This window comes from Mus pahari, chromosome 9 (assembly GCF_900095145.1).
Source record: "Mus pahari chromosome 9, PAHARI_EIJ_v1.1, whole genome shotgun sequence".
NCBI classification, from domain to species: Eukaryota; Metazoa; Chordata; class Mammalia; order Rodentia; family Muridae; genus Mus; species Mus pahari.
Genome location: NC_034598.1, coordinates 85,243,538 through 85,261,663, shown reverse-complemented (window position 1 = coordinate 85,261,663; position 18,126 = coordinate 85,243,538). Strand labels below are relative to the sequence as shown.

At 41.9% G+C, this 18,126-nt stretch overlaps 1 protein-coding gene across 5 annotated transcripts in view; it reads right to left on the bottom strand.

The window, feature by feature from the left end:
• Positions 1-1,389: 1,389 nt before the first annotated feature.
• Scyl2 (SCY1 like pseudokinase 2) overlaps positions 1,390-18,126 on the bottom strand; it is a 50,709-nt gene continuing 33,972 nt past the window's right edge. For 2 of the 5 annotated variants that reach the window (XM_029542327.1, XM_029542329.1), the window contains exons 10-19: positions 16,261-16,272; positions 16,030-16,152; positions 14,847-14,960; positions 11,874-12,006; positions 11,020-11,138; positions 7,483-7,583; positions 6,500-6,566; positions 6,283-6,378; positions 4,621-4,740; positions 1,390-3,365 (exon numbers count right to left, since the gene is read on the bottom strand). In XM_029542327.1, coding sequence (XP_029398187.1) covers positions 2,718-3,365; positions 4,621-4,740; positions 6,283-6,378; positions 6,500-6,566; positions 7,483-7,583; positions 11,020-11,138; positions 11,874-12,006; positions 14,847-14,960; positions 16,030-16,152; positions 16,261-16,272 — 1,533 coding nt within the window. In that variant the 3' untranslated portion in view covers positions 1,390-2,717. The remainder of the gene's footprint in view (positions 3,366-4,620; positions 4,741-6,282; positions 6,379-6,499; positions 6,567-7,482; positions 7,584-11,019; positions 11,139-11,873; positions 12,007-14,846; positions 14,961-16,029; positions 16,153-16,260; positions 16,273-18,126) is intronic. The other 3 variants (XM_029542328.1, XM_021205024.2, XM_021205026.2) reach the window with 3 other exon arrangements.

The window sequence follows — 18,126 nt, the reverse complement described above, 5'->3', positions numbered from 1 at the left end:
TCACACTTTCACTAGCATATGTTAATTATAGTGGGTTTCACTGTGGCGTTTCCATTCTTGCACACGATGTAGTTCATTAATATTCACCCCGCCTTGCTACCTTCTCTTGCCCTATCTCCCACTCCTGTCCTTCCTCTGTCCAACTACCCTTCTCTCCAACCTACCCCCTATGTAAGTCTGAATTTCATTAGGGTGATTTAAGAAGCATTTAAGAAGCATGGGACTTTATAATGGCTACACTCATGCAAATGTCTCAACCTCCCTCATTGGCTATGCAAAAGTCCTCAGGGAGGGGTGGCCAGTAAGCAACTTTTAACAAGGGTTTTCCAAGTAATTCTGCATATTTAAAGTTTAAGTCAAATAGATGGTTATAGTATCTCCTAATCAGAAATTCAACACTAATAATCAAGTTACATTATAAAATAAAAAAGAAGGCTAGAGAGATGGCTCAGCAGTTAAGAGTAGTTAGGGGCTGTTTTTTTCAGAGAACCTGAGTTTGAACCCCAGCAACCACATGGTAATTCATAAACATCTTAATTCCAGGCCCAGGGTGTCTGCGGTGGTTTGAGAGGGAAATCCCCCTATATAAATATATTAATAAATATGAACATTAATAAATATAAGTATATTCCTACATTTGAACGCATCATCCTTAATTGATGGAACTGATTGGGAACAATTAGGGGCACGGCCTTGTTGGAGGTGTATCATGGAGAGTTGAGCTTTGAGGCTTTAAAAGCTCACACCATCCCCAGTACCCCACCTCTCTTTCTCTGCCTCATGCTTGTGGATCAGGTTGTAGACTCTCAGCTACTGCTCCAGTACTATGCTCCCTACCATAATGAAAGACCATGAGTCCCCAATTAAAAGCTTTCTTTTATACATTGTCTTGGTCATGGCGTTTTGTCACAGAAATAACCAAGACAGGATCCAACCCCTCTTCTGCCTTGGCAGGCACTGCATGCACAAGATCCACCTACCTATAACTATGTAGGCAAAACATACACACACATAAAAATTTTAAAATAACTACTGAACTGTTCCAAAGAAATGTTCTTCAGTAAGAATTTTATTCCATATAAAACATTTCCCAAAAGAAATATTAGTATCGTGTTAAAAATAAATCAGGTAAAGTGTGAAGGTATCTGACAAAAAATGGTCTTTCGTTTCTTGAGTGACTTCTTTGCGTCCTGCAGTCCTTTGAAGTCACCCGAGTGTGGCACACTCAGGAGCGAGGTGTGACTGTGTCTCACAGTTTTTACAAGTGTGTTTTATCTGGATGCTATCAGCACTGGTATCAGCACAAACTGTAATTTGTAATCAAGTCCTACAATTTATACCCATCATGTACACACACATGTATTCTGAATGAACATTCAGCCATTTAATAAACTTCATATGATTTATTTAAGGATTGCTGGTTCCAGATAATTAAAAACCACAAACTGTATGGCAGCAACTATAATACATACAGAGTTTTTTAGGAGTTTTATAATATCACATAACAGTGGAATATACTTTTTAAAAATACAAATGACGTCTATAGCATAAGGCTCTGTGGTAGGATCAGCAAGTTAACGACAGACATCAGAACGGTTCTGAAAAGTGAGGTGTGGCCTCTTCCTTCCTTCCTAACAGTAACTGATTACAGACACTAAAATGTCCGAACCCAAAGTTTCTGGGATGTCTAGAAAAGAAACTGTAGTAGTTGTAACCAGCGAGGTCAGACACCACAGCAAGCTAACACTGAACCTATTGGTACCAAATGGCTTGCTCATTTTTAGACTTTACTATACTTGAAACAATATGGCAGAAATCTCAAAAGTTTACTCATTAAATATAGTGTAATTTTTTTGTACAAATCTCCATTTGAAAATGTAATTCATATATGCCGCAACCTCAGAAGTTTGAACTGAAAGTCAAGTATGAAGGCAGTAGTTGAGAATACCATGTCAGAGTACTCTGTCTGTCTTCTGTACAGATCAGTACATAGCTCTTCTGTGATACAACAGGGAAGAAAGGGAGCCTAAATATATTCAAGTAAAGGCAGAAAAGTACATTGCTATTTGAGGCAGATCATGCTAAAACATAACTTACAATGATTAGTTTGTACTTAAAATGGTTGATGTTTTTTAAACCAATGAAATTAAAATAAGTTAATTTTGCAGCATTTTTGCTGTGCTTTTACTAAGCATACATTTCTTTAAAAAATAAGACTGGAAAAGCAAATGATCTAATCCTTTCTGTGTTACTGCCCACTGCCTTACAAAAGCACACGAATCAGCACGGCATTAAGATTCTTCCCTTTCAGTGAAGACAAATGAACATGAAAGTAGTTACCAGGTGGACTTCCGGTTACCATCAACTCAAGATTTTTAATAAGAAGATTTACAAGCCAAAATAAAACATCTGATTTAAAAACTGCTCTTCAGGATAATTCAGTTGTCCTTTCGCACTCTGAGACTAGTAAGGACTGGATCTTTAAAGACCTGAAGAGAAGTTCGTAATAGGGAGAAAATCCTCCGTGCTTTAAAAACTTCAACCTATTAGGATCCACACACCTCCTGCACTGGCTGGCATGGAAGCAGGTGCTTTCTGTCACAGAAACAATCCATCTCCCATAGAAGCAGTTTCTTCAAGCCAGCTACACACTGATGAAAATCAGCTTTCTTGTGATTGAAACTGCAGTGACTGTCCAAAAAGAAGCACATGACATGTCACCCAAAAAGATCTTTCAAATCATTGCTAGCGGAACTGCTGCTGGTCATAGTGGTGGGTGGTGGCTGTGCAAAGTTCTGTGGGTTGAAGAAAGGGTTGCCCTGCATACCAAAGGCAGCCTGCCCCATCACATTCCCCTGTGTGCCCATGGCTGCACTGCCCATGCCTGGAGAGCCTTGAGGAGGTGCAAACTGATTCAGCCACTGATTTGGTTTCTGTTGGGACAGCTGATTCATGCTAACTTTGGGTTTCTGAGGGCCAAAGAGATTATTGAGGGCAGACATATCAGTTGGTCTCTGTTGAGGCTGCTTCACGGTAGCAGGAGGAATAGTCAAAGGGCTAAAGTTTGACATAGTGGGATGTGCTCCCAGACTCATGGTGGTCACGCCAGCTGTGCCTGTCCCACTGAAGAAGTTCTGGTTTGGATTGACTGGCATGTTGAACCCTGAAGTCTGAAAGCCCATGTTGGCATTCAGGCCATTTGTTAAATTTCTCTTTGTATTATCAATGGGTGTTGAAAACATCATGCCGAGGCCTGTGGAAGGAACTGAGGTGAAGGTACTTGAAGCAGAAATCTTAGGGGTGCTAACAGAAAGGTTGGTCAGAGATGACATATTTTCCATCAACGTGTCTGTCAAGTCCTTAGTCTGAAAAACAAGAGCAAATTACTTTAGCTCCAAGAAATCCAAATTACTTTCCAATTAGTAACTGCCTGACAGGTCACATGATAAAGGAAAAATGACAGTCAAGCTGATGATCTACAACAAGTCCAAGAATGACAGCCTGGAGACCAGATAATGACTCCTACTTATTTTTATACAGCTTGTAAACAAATTCTGGCAATCAATTTGATGCCAGCACGTGTTAAGTTTAAACCAAGTGAAATGCTCCCAAGGCAGATGGGTACTCTCCTCATTAGATTCATCACAAACAGGAATTTTGTATATTTTTATTAAGAATTGCATCAAGATTTCTGGAAATTTCTTTTCTCTGTTCTTCTATAAGTATCCAACAGTCACTGTTGACTTTGCCCTTAGCCTGCAAACATTTTCTTGTCTGAGGAAGAGCTGCAGTGGGAAAGAGGTGATGAAGACAGGAAGTAGTTAAGTAGAAGGCTAAGATCCAGCATTGAGTGCAGGACCCCAACAGAGGGAAATCAATGCAGGTCACAAAAGTGCCTCCTCCTAACCTAGCTAACCTAGCTACAAAGCCAGTCAGAGCTGAGAAGCTGGAGTAGGCAGCTGCTTCTGGGTGAGAAATACTTAAGGACCTGAGTCGCATACTCCTGATAATGGCACTATTAGTCACAAATTCTCTTAAAATCACCAGCTCCCTGCACTCCCTCTTTGGTTGCCAGCACCGAGACTGACTCAGACTGTGCAGAGCCAAACTCACTCTTAGCTACACCTTTCGAACATTACCTGTACTGGCTAGTTTTGTGTCAACTTGACAGAGGCTGGAGTTATCACAGAGAAAGGGGCTTCAGTTGGGAAAATGCCTCCATGAGATCCAGCTGTGAGGCATTTTCTCAATTAGTGATCAAGGGGGGAGGTCCCCTTGTGGGTGGTGCCATCTCTGGGCTGGTAGTCTTTGTTCTATAAGAGAGCAGGCTGAGCAAGCCAGGGGAAGCAAGCCAGTAAGGAACATCCCTCCATGGCCTCTGCATCAGCTCCTTCTTTTTGACCTGCTTGAGTTCCAGTCCTGACTTCTTTCAGTGATGAACAGCAACGTGGAAATGTAAACCGAATAAACCCTTTCCTCCCCAACTGCTTCTTGGTCATGATGTTTGTACAGGAATAGAAACCCTGACTAAGACATTACCCTTGAAGCACATCTGTACAGACTGTTTACTGTTCTACTCCTCACTTGTAAGCATGCTTGAAATGACAAAAAGAGACAGACCTGTTTAACGGGAGCGATGGGAGTGTGGACTTGGGGCTTAAGAGGCTGCTGGCTTTTCAGCTTCTGTGCCTGCTCCTGTTCTTTCGCTAATTTCTGTTTTTCTTCAAGTGTCAGTGACCCCTGAAAGCAAAGCAAAGCAAAGCAAAACAAAAATCACCCACAACTTTATACCCCATCTGGAAAACAAGACTTCGTTTGTGGTAAGGTATGTGTATCACAGTTCACTCTGCAGGCCTTTACTACTTAGTGGAAGGCAGGCGTTCCAGTGTTTGAGATCCTGAATCACCACATCTCAAGACCTGCTGCAACGTGACCAGTGTAAAACAACTTACAACTACAATTAGTGATTTCTCATTCAACTTTAAAATCTTAGTCTAAAGAGTTAGTGAATCAGTTCCAGTGGCACAGACCTGTCATCCCAGCTACTTGAGAGCCTGAGGCAGGAGCATTACAAGTTCAGTGACTTGGGTTGCAGAGTACAAAGCCAGTAAAGTCAACTTACAGAGATGGTGTCTCAAGTCACAAACTATAAAAAGCAGCTAGAGGGATGACTAATGGGTAAAGCAGTTGGAGGACCTCAATTTGTACTCCAGAACCCAAGAAAAGCTAGACACAGCAGCATCTGTGATCCTAGCATCCTACAGGGAGATACGCAGAAGAGACGGGAGACTGCCAGGAAGCCTGCAGGCCAGCCAGCATGGCTACACAGCAGCAAACAAGGGATTTCTCTCAAAGTAGGGAGCCAGCACTGACACCTCAATTGTCCTCTGACCTCCACAAGCACACTACAACAGAGATGTGTGCACACACACATATACACTCACACATGTATGCACACACACACACATATACTTGCTCACACACATATAAACAGGTGCACACTGACAAGCATATACCATAGCAGGTATGTACACACATACTCATACAAACATATACACACAACACATCAAAAAAGGTATATGCACAAACATTAATGCTTGTGAGCACAGACATACATATGTTCACACACATACACATACACATACACGTGTAGTTGCTTGTATTCTCATGTCAATTAGGTCCCCCCAAAAACCTGTTTGCAATGTCCTACATGTAAGGCTGAGGGACCCTACTCCCAGTTGTTTCTGATTGGTAAATAAAGTTGTCAACAGCCAATGGCTGGGCAGGGAGACAAAAGAACTTTTGGGATTCCTGGGAAAGAGACCCGAGGAGGAGGAAGGGAGAAATCTGCTGCTATGCTGGGGGAAGAACAAGGATACTATGCCTGAGAGGTGCCAGACAGAGAACAGAGCTGCCACGTAGGAGCCCCCAAGAGGGCTACATGTCTGGGTCTAGGCCAGCAAAGATGATTTTAGTAAGTAATGACTTGGGGATATCAGAGAGAGGATAAGCCACATAGAGGTTAGGAAGTGGCCCAGCCTCTTAACTGCACATGATGGCACCATGCAGGCAAAGCCAAGTAATGGAGATGCGGTCCTGTGGGTGGGAGGGGAGTCAAGTAGAAAAGGAAAATAAAAATCAGCTTCTACACTCCTTCCCAGCACACTCAAACATCCTCATAGGCTACTCCTTGTCAGGAGGGTGCACAGCATTTCCCAGAAACTCTCTGTGGTTTACAGGGAGTCTCACACTAGAAATTTTTTTCTAAGTAGAGAAACTTACCCTTTTCTGTTTTCCCTGCATCCCGTCTTCTCTATTTTCTGATTCACCGCCACTTATAAGGTCTGCTCCAATGTTGTTAAAGACTTTATCAATCTGCTGAAATACAAGTCCAATACTTAAAGGCATTTCAATAACCAAGTCATTCTGTTCCTTAAGGACTAAGAACTCTTAAATGAGGCACTCTCAGACAGTTTCTATAAAATAAATGTCTTCTGACCTGACTTCCAGGATGTGTAACCTTTGTCTCCTCAGAAGCGCTCATTTGATTCCCTATGTCCAAAGACCTACAAGACAGATAAAATTATGGAACAGTAGTTAACAGAAGCAAATATTAACTTCATTTCCCACTCACATTTTACCATTATTTTCTACTGTTAGTGTCTGTTTGCCTAAATGATGATGAGGAGGAGGAGGAGGAGGACGATGACGATGAGGACAACGACGACGAGGAGGGCAACGACATCATCATCTGGAGCCATGAAAGTCTGATGACCTGAATTCAACCCCAGAACCCATGTAAAAAAAGCCACACACACACACACACACACACACACACACACACACACCCTTAATGCCCTGTGGCATGCACATGTGTAGACATCACACACACACAGACACACACACACACTCATTCTCCCTCTCTTTTGCTCTCTTAAACACACAATCAATAATTTTGAAATGTCTACATATATCTTTATTTTGTTTTGTTTTAATTCAACGTTTCTCCTTTGGGCCAGCAGGCTGGAGAGATGGCTCGGCAGTTAAGAGCATTTGCTGCTCCTCCCGATGGCTAAGTTCAGTTCCCACTACCCACAGGTGACTCACACACACTTGTAACTCCAGTTCCAGAGGCATCCAATGCCCTATTCTGGACTACAAGGGCACCCACATGCACATACACACACACTGGTACATACACACATCCATATAATACATAAATAAATCTTGGGGGAAATATTTGGACAAATGAGATGTCTCAGCAGGAAAAGGTACTTGTTGCAGACTGACAATCTGAACTCGATTCGCTGGGCCCCATATAGTGAAAGGAGAAACTAAGTCATACAAGCTGCCCTCTGATGTCCACATATACCATGGTTCATATACAATCAAATGAAAAAAATCCATCCATCTTCAAGAAAAATCAATCACGAGCTGTCCTGAGCTCACAGTCCATACACTGCCCACGCACAGCCTGCTCACCTCTGCTGCTCCTGCATTATGTGAAGCTGCTCCAGCTTAGTCCTGTGCTCAGACTCCAGTCTGCTCAGCATCTCCTTTATGACGGCAATGAAGGAGCTGAACTGCCATAGTAAGAGATGGACATGGTGAGGGCACAGCGCCTTTGCAGCTAATGGCATCATTTCCAACAACTCAGTGAGACAAGCCCAGAGGAAACAGGACTCACTCACACACCCAAGCACAACAAGGCCAGCCACTTAAACTCGGAATGCCAGAGCAAGTGCCCAGTCTTGTGTGGACACGACACGATGGCCGATGAGGCTTGATGTTCTGGATAACCCATCCCTGCAAGAGTCACGTCTGGATAACACTCTGCAAGTGTCAGGTCTTTACTGATCTAACAGCTACTTCTCAGAGGGTTTAGGTTAAGTTTACTACTGGCAGTCACACATTGATAATTTGTACCAACTAGTAGAAAGTTCACTTTGAAATACTTAGAAATCCTTGCTTATTCATAAAAAAAAATGTTTGGTTAGAATAAACCTGTTTTCTGAAAAGATAGTAGGAACATGAAATGTTCATAATTTACTCTGATAATATTAGTTTGTAAAGTAATCTAACACTATAATTTAATATAGGTTAAATTTTCATTAAACTTTAGTCTTATGGTACTTTCTAGCTATCATAAACGATTTATTTGAATACTATATATATATAAAAAACCAGAAACAGTGTTCCTCCACTCCATGAATCTTTTTTTTGTTGTTTTTTTGTTGTTGTTGTTTTTCTTTAGGGAGCATCATGGGTGTGCACACAATCAGCCCATCCTAGTTGGCTCAGAACATTCTTTTTTTTTTTTTTTTTTTTTTGGTTTTTCGAGACAGGGTTTCTCTGTATAGCCCTGGCTGTCCTGGAACTCACTCTGTAGACCAGNCTGGCCTCGAACTCAGAAATCCGCCTGCCTCTGCCTCCCGAGTGCTGGGATTAAAGGCGTGCACCACCACGCGCGGCTCACTCCATGAATCTTACAAGCATGTGTGAACTTGTATTGCAATGGGCACTGGACTAAGCAAGACACTCAGGAGACAGTGAAGAGCTGGCATGGCAGTTAGAATCCATGCTATGCCTCCCAAGCATTCCACTGCCTCTCAGCATCTTCTACCATCAGTACTACTTCATCTTATGAATGATAAACAGTGCATCTGTTTAAGTACACCATGATTTCCTGCTAAAACTAGACATAGCATGGTAACAAAACATTATGTACACAGCTCAAATAAGGCAGGGACTGAGCTTATCCAAGGCAACTAATACGATGCACTGTCCGCACCTCGGAGGCTTTCTGCTGCTATCTTCTAGCTGTCTCCCAACCTACACTCTGTGCAACACTATTCTGCTCTGCAGTAGCACGCATCAGACAGTTTTCATAGATGCATGAGTGACAGCACTCAGTAAAGCGCCCTCTGTAACCAGCTTCGTTTGTTCAACATCCCGTTTGTGAGACCCACCCCACTTTCTCACAGAGCTTGTACAGAATGGGCTCAACGCAGCAGGTCCCTTCTGCCTATTTAACCTATATTAAATTATAGTGTTAGTTGGATCTGCCTGCAAGGCAGACTTTGGCTACCTTGGAACTGGTAATGGTAGCTTTCATACTTAATTGTCTGTATAAATATACTCTTTTCTACTTAATATATTTAAACTACTTAAAATCAAAACCAACAGAAGAGGGCACTCTTGAGTTAGCATGGTTAATCATAAAATGAACAGAAAGAAACCACAGCCATCCTAACCCAAAGGAAAAGTCAAAGGTAGGGTGCAAGTGATTTCTGCAGCTCAAGATAGGCCCTCCAAAACCACAAGGCACTTTACACAGAACCATGTACCCTAAAATAAGCACCTGGGATTTTTTAATTTATTCGATTCTATTTTATGTATATAACTGTTTCGCCTGCTAGTATGTACACAGACCATGTGTATGCCTGGTGTCCAAAGAGGTCAGAAGAGAACATCGGAGCCCCTCCATCCAATGATTGTGAACCATCATGTGGGTGTAAGGAAGCAATCCCATGTCCTCTACAAGAGCAACAAGTGCTTTTAACCACTGAGCCTTCTCTCCAGCCATTTCCTACTAGAAAAGTTTGAAAACATCCTAAATCAGATTGTTTTAGGCAGATTGTACTATCCCTCTTCATATTCACTGTCTCCCATCTGCCAACCATAACCTGACACCTGAGGTAGAAAGCAAGCATTATATCAAGGAACAAAGCTTCAAAGGGTTGCCTGACTACTTCAAAGGAAAGCTTAAGGCTAATGAACCACACATTTCTTCACCTTCAGAACTCTGCCTGCTCAGCTCCTCTCTCTTCCTCCCTCCCTCCCTCGTCCTCCCCCTTCCTCTCCCTCTCTCCCCCCACACACAGTGCCAGCCTTCCTCTCCCCCAGCTCTTCTTTCTTTGCTGCTGTGATTTACTTTTCCACCCTAATTCTAAATCTTCCCTGCCTCCTATCTCATTAAACAGTAACTTTTCTCGGTCTTGACATGTTTCATCAGACAGCAGGTTCTACTATTTTCTCTTGATCAGTCTCTCTCTCTCTGGTACTGCGATATGACTGGGTTATAATGAAGCAGCAGCAGAACACCGGCCTCGGGACTCTACGGGCCATGTCATCAGTGCCCACCCAGCTGTGAGAGAACTACCACAGAGCCATGCTGAGAGACAATTCTGTAGCTACTTTTGAACACACATCTCTCCTCAAAAATTTACATCTTCCAAGTTAAATACTTAATCTAAAGCATATAGATATCTAAGCCCACCAACAGTACCTTACTTTATTTCATCTCATTACTCCTCTGGAGCAGGGGGGTCTTAAAAATGGCTCACAGTTCCCACTCCGTTCTACTATTTATGTCACTGTGTACCCCCTACTGCTGAGTATGGGTAAGACCACACTTGCCTCTAAACAACAGAATATGACAAAGCTAACAGGGTACCGCACTTTCTTTACTACATAACAAGACACTGACTTCAGTCTGGGAACTGTGTACAGAACTGACAGCAGCATCTGGCTAACACACAGCTAAGACCCTCAGCCCAACAGCCCAAAGGGAGCCACATCCTGCCAACAACCACTTAAGCAAACTAAGAACCTAAGGAGTCCTCAGGTGGACCTTCAAATGAGACCCAAGTTCTTGATTATAGTAACAAGTTCAACTAAGCTAAGACCGGGCATGGCTGACTCATAGAAAGTGTAAGATTAATTAAGTATGCATTGAAAACACTCAACTTATGGTCATTTATTATGTAGCAATAATATCCAAATACAGTCTGTGACTGTTCAGATCAACAGACAGACCCAAATGTAAAGTGGAGGTAACCCTAACATCTTCCAGCCCCTGCCCAGCCTCCTCCAGTGAGGTTTTAACGTCTCTCCTTTACTCCGTAACTTGAGCTATGGCGTGTGTTACCTGTGCTGGCCACCTCCATGTGTAAATTATAAAGCACAGAAGGCAAGCAGCAAACAGGGAGAGACGTGCGCGCACATCAAATGCCCCACCTGATTGAGGTTGAGGTTGTTCTCGATGCTCAGGGGGATGAGATGAGGCAGGACTTTCCCAGCCAGCTGCTCTTTGGTGATTCCCAACTTTTTATGAGTAAAAGTACATTTATAAATACCTGAGAGAAAACAGTGTAATAAGTTTTAGAAATTAACAACCAAGTTCACAGAAACCATGAAAAGTAATCTATCTCTAGCAAGTCTTTTGGAGACTGGTGTGGTGCAGCTTTCCTCTTCTTAGAACGGGGACACCTCTTTCATGTGGACCACATTGACTTCAGCTGTACTATCAGCCCAGGCTTATGAACACCACGGGCTAGTCACCCTGTACTCTATTGGTTTAAACTAAAGTCATGGTTACTATAGTCCAGCACTGAGGTTACAGAGTGACCCACCTCATCCTTAAATTTGGAGCATTTAGGTCTATTTAGGGTGTTTCAGTACAGGTGCTGAGAGGACCACAGTCTACTCTTCTACGTGTTTATTCTGCAAGTAACACTCACTACAGGAGCTTTGCCTCTTGTACTTTAGACTTCTTTACAGAAGAAAATTATACACTATCATATCAACCAAGATTATATTACTTCTCTATCCCCCAATCCTGGAAATCAAATCCAGAACCCACCCATACTAGCCAAGTGTCCCACTATAGCCCAGGCCTTCAATAAATGACAAGAGTCTACTTCCTGTGCTGTAAAAATAGAGAAAAGTTACATTGTAGCATTTATCTAATCATTTTGCAACTGAATAGCATCATATACATAGAGTACCATAGTTTTATAGATTGAACATTTTATTATACAACTATTATATAAAATGAAGATGACAGCAAATGACATTAAGTTTTCAGCTACCTAAAATCCCCATGAGGACTGCAGGTTCCTTGGAGGGAATCTGCTGTAAGAAGGGTAGGATATCATCAAGTACAAACCACTTATCCAAGTACTCCAGGATCTTTCCTAAACACACTAATGAATTCACACGAACCTATTAAAAGAAAGAAACCACATGTAAATTTGTCATGTATGGTTTTATTAATGTAAAATGAAATACTTAGTGTAAATTTAGTCATCAAATAGACATATGCTAAAATCTTAATAAAAACTGGTTTACTGAAGTAGATTTTATAAAGCACACCTTTATTAACATAAAAAATTCACTCATTTACTGATTTATCTGACATGTTTCAGAAAGAACTACAGACTGGTTCACTGAGATACTAGTAGATAAAAATAAGGTACAGGTTCAACCTTGTAACATTCATTCATTCATTCATTCATTCACTCATTCATCTCTATGATGCTAGAGAATGAAGCCAGGGCCTATTAACCAAGCTGCCAGTGAGCAACAATCCCAGTCCTACAGTTTCTATCAGGTCTTTGAAGGTTCTTATATGTGTTTACTAGTAAGATTAACAATAAAAAGGAATATATTCCACCAAGAGCCAATTACACAGTGAGTCAGCTACTTTACATGAGGTTCAAGTCATTCTTAAAACTAAATATTTTAACTGAAGTTATCCATATTTATCTATGGCCATACCACCCTGATGCTCCCGATCTCATATAAAATTATCCACATCCATTTAAAATTGTTCCTAAATATACTTACTAACACCCACCATTTGTAAGCTTCAACTTTTGATACACATCACACCCTAGGTTCGGCAGTGACTGACTGACTAAATGTGAGTGGCTATGTTCCACATGGCGCTCCACAGCATGCATGTGGAAGTCAGAAGATAACTTGCCACAGTTGGTTCTCTTCTTCCAGCAAATAGATTGTAGGGATCTAAACAGGTGTTCAGGTTGGCAGCATGTACTGCTACCTAGTGAACCATCTCACGGGCCCTTTTAACTAGGATTTATTAGGACAGAGTCCATCAGGCCGGGTCTGTTGGCACAGGACTGTAATTCAGTTACTCAGGAGATGGGAGAAGGAAGAACTCAAATTCAAGGCCTACCTGTGCTACAGAGCAAGCTCAAGGCCAGCTTTGGGCAATTCAGTGAGACCATGTCCTAAGATAGCAAGAAGTGGGCTGGGGCTCAGCACAGTGATACACATAGAAGCCAGCATTTGGGAGGAGAAGCAGAAGGTCAAGTGTGTAAATGTCAGCTGATAGAGCAAGTTCAAGGTTAGCTTCAGCCTGCCCAGGTTCTAAAAAACAGAAACCCTGTACATAAAAAAAGGGGAGGGGCCAGGAATATAGTTCAGTAGGAGTATCTCTGCATGTTTAAGACCACGGATTCAATTTTGAGTACAAAGTCCTCCCCCAAACCCCAAAAATCAGAGTACCGTAAAGTCGTGTCCATAGTATTAATTAAACCATATCAATAAAACTCAAGTCTAAAAAACTAAGCAGAAAGTTCACTGATTAATATTTGTATAGAAAAATGGAAATTTTCCATTTCTGAAAAATATGAACAACCATTTTCTGAAATTTAAGCCCAGAATACTATAAATCTAAAACACTATCTGTAGGTTTAGCCTGTTCTCAGAATCAGTTTACTATAATGAAGGGCTAATGCACCTGCCGCCTGCTGGGGATAAACTTCAATGCTGGTGTAATTTTATTTTCTTTCATGATGTATATAATATTAGACAAGTCACAAATACACCTCTTGAAACATTTTACTTAGCTATGTACTAGTTTTCTTCATTTTTGGACAATTTTAATCAATGATTTATATTTTAAGCATTTCCCAAGTAAGATGCCAGACCCTAGAGAATATGGCTATAAATACAATACAAAAATACCTATGTGCCACTCAAAGGTGAGCTAGGAGCACTGAAAGGTCCATCTACAATGCATGTATAACAGTGAGCTAGGAAACACACACCCATTCCAGAATGAGTACTCTAAAAGGTATTCACGCCTGTGCTCAGAAACACCATGTCTTCAAGGACCAGGCCCGATCAGCATCTTTAGAAGACACAGACCTCAGCAAGGCACCCGTGCACATCACTTAGTGTCTGTGTGTCCTACATCTACCCTTGAATATTTATAGAGAACTGAACTAGAATACTCTGAGAAGATGTGTTAAGATAAATTCATAATGGCATAAATAAAGCAAAAGGCTTCTGAAGCAGCATTTTAAAAACTGAAATTGTATCATGTATTTTTAAAAAGTCAATTATAAAATCAGGACATCCTAGAAGTATTAGGACATGCTCAAGCCATAAGCAGTTAGGAACAAGATGAGGATAAACTCCATTTCCCGACACGCTTGCATTTCAGTAGTGATTTGTTTTCTACTACATCAGGATTCTGCCTTCCATCTCGGAGATCTTCCAGGAAGGAGCCTCAACTGGAACAAGTGAGCTGTCTACAGAGTGAACTCATGCCACTTACATGGCTTTTGCCTACAGCTCTGTGGATTTTCTGATTCACACTGCACTAGATAAAGATGGATGAAAAGCTCCAAAAACCAAGCTTTATAAAAGGCAAACTTATTAAGTTCAGGGAAATATAAATTTCCTGAGGGCAGGGAAGATGGTTCAGCAGGTAAAGGAGCTAGCAAGCTGGCTGTGTGAGTCTGAAACCTGAGACCAGGTGATGGAAGGAGAGAACCAACTCCCGTAACCCACGTGCTCTCTAAGGCACATGCATGACTAGACACACACACATACACACACACACACACACACACACACGCCCTCCCAGACCTACATATAAAGTAACTGACATACAAGCATTTATAATGGTGTATATAAGCTACTCCAACTAAAACCAATTCTCTAAGTGGAGCATGAGTGAGATATTGCTCAGTGGAAATGATGTTAGGTGCTGAGCAGTCAAAGACAAACAGTGATGTGTAAGCACTTACAGCAAGGGAAGACGTTTGTAAACAGGCATTTTTAATTCTTGGAATCAAAGCATTTTTCATGGACGGGTAGTCTATAAGATTTGCAAAAGTTGGAATGATGTTTAGACAGAGCTCCTATTGAAAAGACAAATCTGATCAGTCTTAAGGAAAGGCGCCAGCCCTCCCTCTCCCCGCTCAGCTAATCTGTCACAGCATGAAATACGCTTCCGTATGCTTCACGTTATTTGGTCCTTACGCCAATGTGAAAAAAGAATAGTTATAATCAGTTGAAAAATGTCATGGCTACACAGGGCCTGCAGTAGTGTTTCAAGGGGTTGTAATTATAACTACTAGTTCTGTTTTCCCTTGAGACATGATCTTTATGTAGCCCAGGCTGGCCTCAAATTTACAAGCCCTCTGCTTTAGCCTAAGTAACCCTAATTGTAATACAGGGCTATAACAGTAGAGAGCTGAAAAGCAGAGGTTGAGTACAGCTTCTGACACTTATGGCATGATTTAACTACAAGGAAAAATTCAACTTCACACTTTAAATAAACTTTGAGAAAGACAGAAATGCATCAAAAATGTGACTTGAAATATATGGTAGAAGCAGATATAAACAAGGCAGTACAAACCTATAGTCCCAGCCAGTGTTTCTGAGACAGGATATCATATAGCCCAAGCTAGGCCTACAATTCCTGGTCTTCCTGTCTCTATCCCTCAAGTGCCAGGATTATAAGTGTGTGCCACCACACTGGACTCCAACGTCTTCTTTTTTTCCCCTGGAACTGAAGTTTTGGGCAGCCATGAGCAGCCTGACAAGGGTGCTGGAAACCTAACGTGTGTTCTTTGTAAGAGGAACATCTACCCAGAGCAGTGACACATATCTTTAATCCTAGCACTTAGGAGGCAGAAGCAGATGGAGCTCTGAACTCAAGGCTAGCCTGGGCTACCAGTGAGACCACCTCCATGCAAACAGCACCTGCTCTTCACCTCTGAGCATTCTCCCCAGCCCTCTCCAATTTACTCTTTAGTTACATACAAATCGATATGCAGTAGTAACAGTGGATCAGTAGTATCATTCAATAACTACTAACTACTGAGTTGTATATTAAAGGTTAAGAGTTAATCCTAACTAAAATATGCCTTGCTAGTTTTCTCTGCCTTTGAACCTTCCTGAGGACAACGGAAGCAGATACTGTGCCTGGATCTGAATGGAAGGCGCCTCCAGCGCTCTGTAGACCATGGGCAGGACACTGTTCTTTATCTCGTCTGGAGGGGTTTTGGTTAGCAGCAAATCCATTTTTTGTAGAAAAATTAGCAAAATCTGTGCGAGAAAAGGGAAGATTATGAAAATCTGAAATCTTTAAGAAACTCTGTATCCTCCCAATTTAAAGTGTTTTCAGAAGAGTAAGTTCTGTAGGTGGACACTCACCATGTTGCTAGCCTGAAGGCATGGAAGACAAAAACACACAGATCAAGTCTCTTACAGTCTACAGCAATGCTTAATTATCCAAACAAAGACTAGCCTCCAAAGAGCTACAGGAACACATGGCTCCCCTACATGTTTCAATTAGCCAAGAGTGCTGCACTTAAAAAGGAAATAAAAGCCAACAGAAATGAAAAGATCTGTGAGGAATTTTTAAATTGTTCCTCACATTATTTTGCTAGCTGCCTCTACATACCTAAATTGTAAGAAACAAACCAAAATACTTAAGATCTTTATTTATTTTTATACGGATGAGTACTTTGCCTGTAAATGTCTGTGCACTACATGGAAGCCAGAAGGCGGCACTGGACTTCCTGACACTGGAGCTACAGATGGTTTTGAGCTGCCGTGTGGGTGCTGGGAATCAAACCCAGGTCCTCTGAAAGAGCAGTGCTCTGAACTGCTGAGCCACCTCTCCAAGTCCCAGAATACTTAGTTTTTCCAATGCTCAATTAAAATTTTTCAGGAGGGCTTATTAACTGAAAAACTAAGAGGAAAAGGAATACAAAGGTACCTTAGTTTCATTTCCCGATGCTGTGGTAAAAGCAAGTGAAGGATAAAAGAGTTTGTTTGGATCACAGTTCAGGGTGGGTGCACTGTGGTGAAGTCAGGCAGCAGGAACCTGGAGCAGCTAGTTACAGCCACACAGACAGAATGCTCACTAGTGCTCTGCTAGCTCTCCTTTTCTCCAGAGCAGGATAGCTTGTGAAATGCTACTGTTGCCAATACTCAGGGTATAGCTTCCTACCTCAGCTAATTTACTTAAGAAAAGCCCTCCCAAGCATAGTTACAAAATAGTCTAATCCAGACACTTACAGAATGAGATTCTTCTTGGGTGATTCTACATAGCCAACAATCAAAGGTTACCAAAATAAAAAGAACAGGGTCAGTCATGTGTCTTAGGATTTTCATCATGACTGATGAACAATTTGGGTGACATGATGCCAACTTGACACTGTGACAACTGTCAGGGAACCCAGCTTTAAAGCTTAGAGCTCTATCCTGTGAGCTTTCCCTGGTAGTAGGATCACCCCACAGACTGTCTTCTACATTCACTCTTTAAGGAAAGGGAACAGGAGAAGAAGCCACAAGAACTGGCAGCAGGCCTGGAAGTGCATGCCTTTAATCCCAGCACTCAGGAGGCAGAGGCAGGCAGATCCACAAAGCGAGAGCCAAGTGAGCCAGGGCTACATGGTGAGACCCTGCTGCAGCAGGCTAGGGGTGAGGGACACCAGAAAGCTAAAAGAGAGGGGAGACAACCGCTCACACACACACTGTTCAAAATCTCAGAAGGATATTTAATATGCTAATTTCTAAAAAGTAAAAAATAAATTCTCCACTTTCATAGGGACAACCACAATCAATCACAAAGCTGGTCCTTCAGACAGTTCATACTAATAAGCTACTGTAATCCAGTAGCAGAAACACCTAATGGTATTTCAGCCAATAACTCTACATGTTAAAATGAGGTGTACTGGGTAGTTTTGTGTCAACTTGACAAAGGCTGGAATTATCACAGAGAAAGGAGCTTCAGTTGGGGAAATGCCTCCAGGAGATCCAGCTGTAAGGCATTTTCTCAATTAGTGATCAAGGGGGGAGGTCCCCTTGTGGGTGGTGCCATCTCTGGGCTGGTAGTCTTTGTTCTATAAGAGAGCAGGCTGAGCTAGCCAGGGGAGGCAAGCCAGTAAGGAACATCCCTCCATGGCCTCTGCATCAGCTCCTTCTTTTTGACCTGCTTGAGTTCCAGTCCTGACTTCTTTTAATGATGAACAGCAATCTGGAAATGTAAGATGAATAATCCCTTTCCTCCCC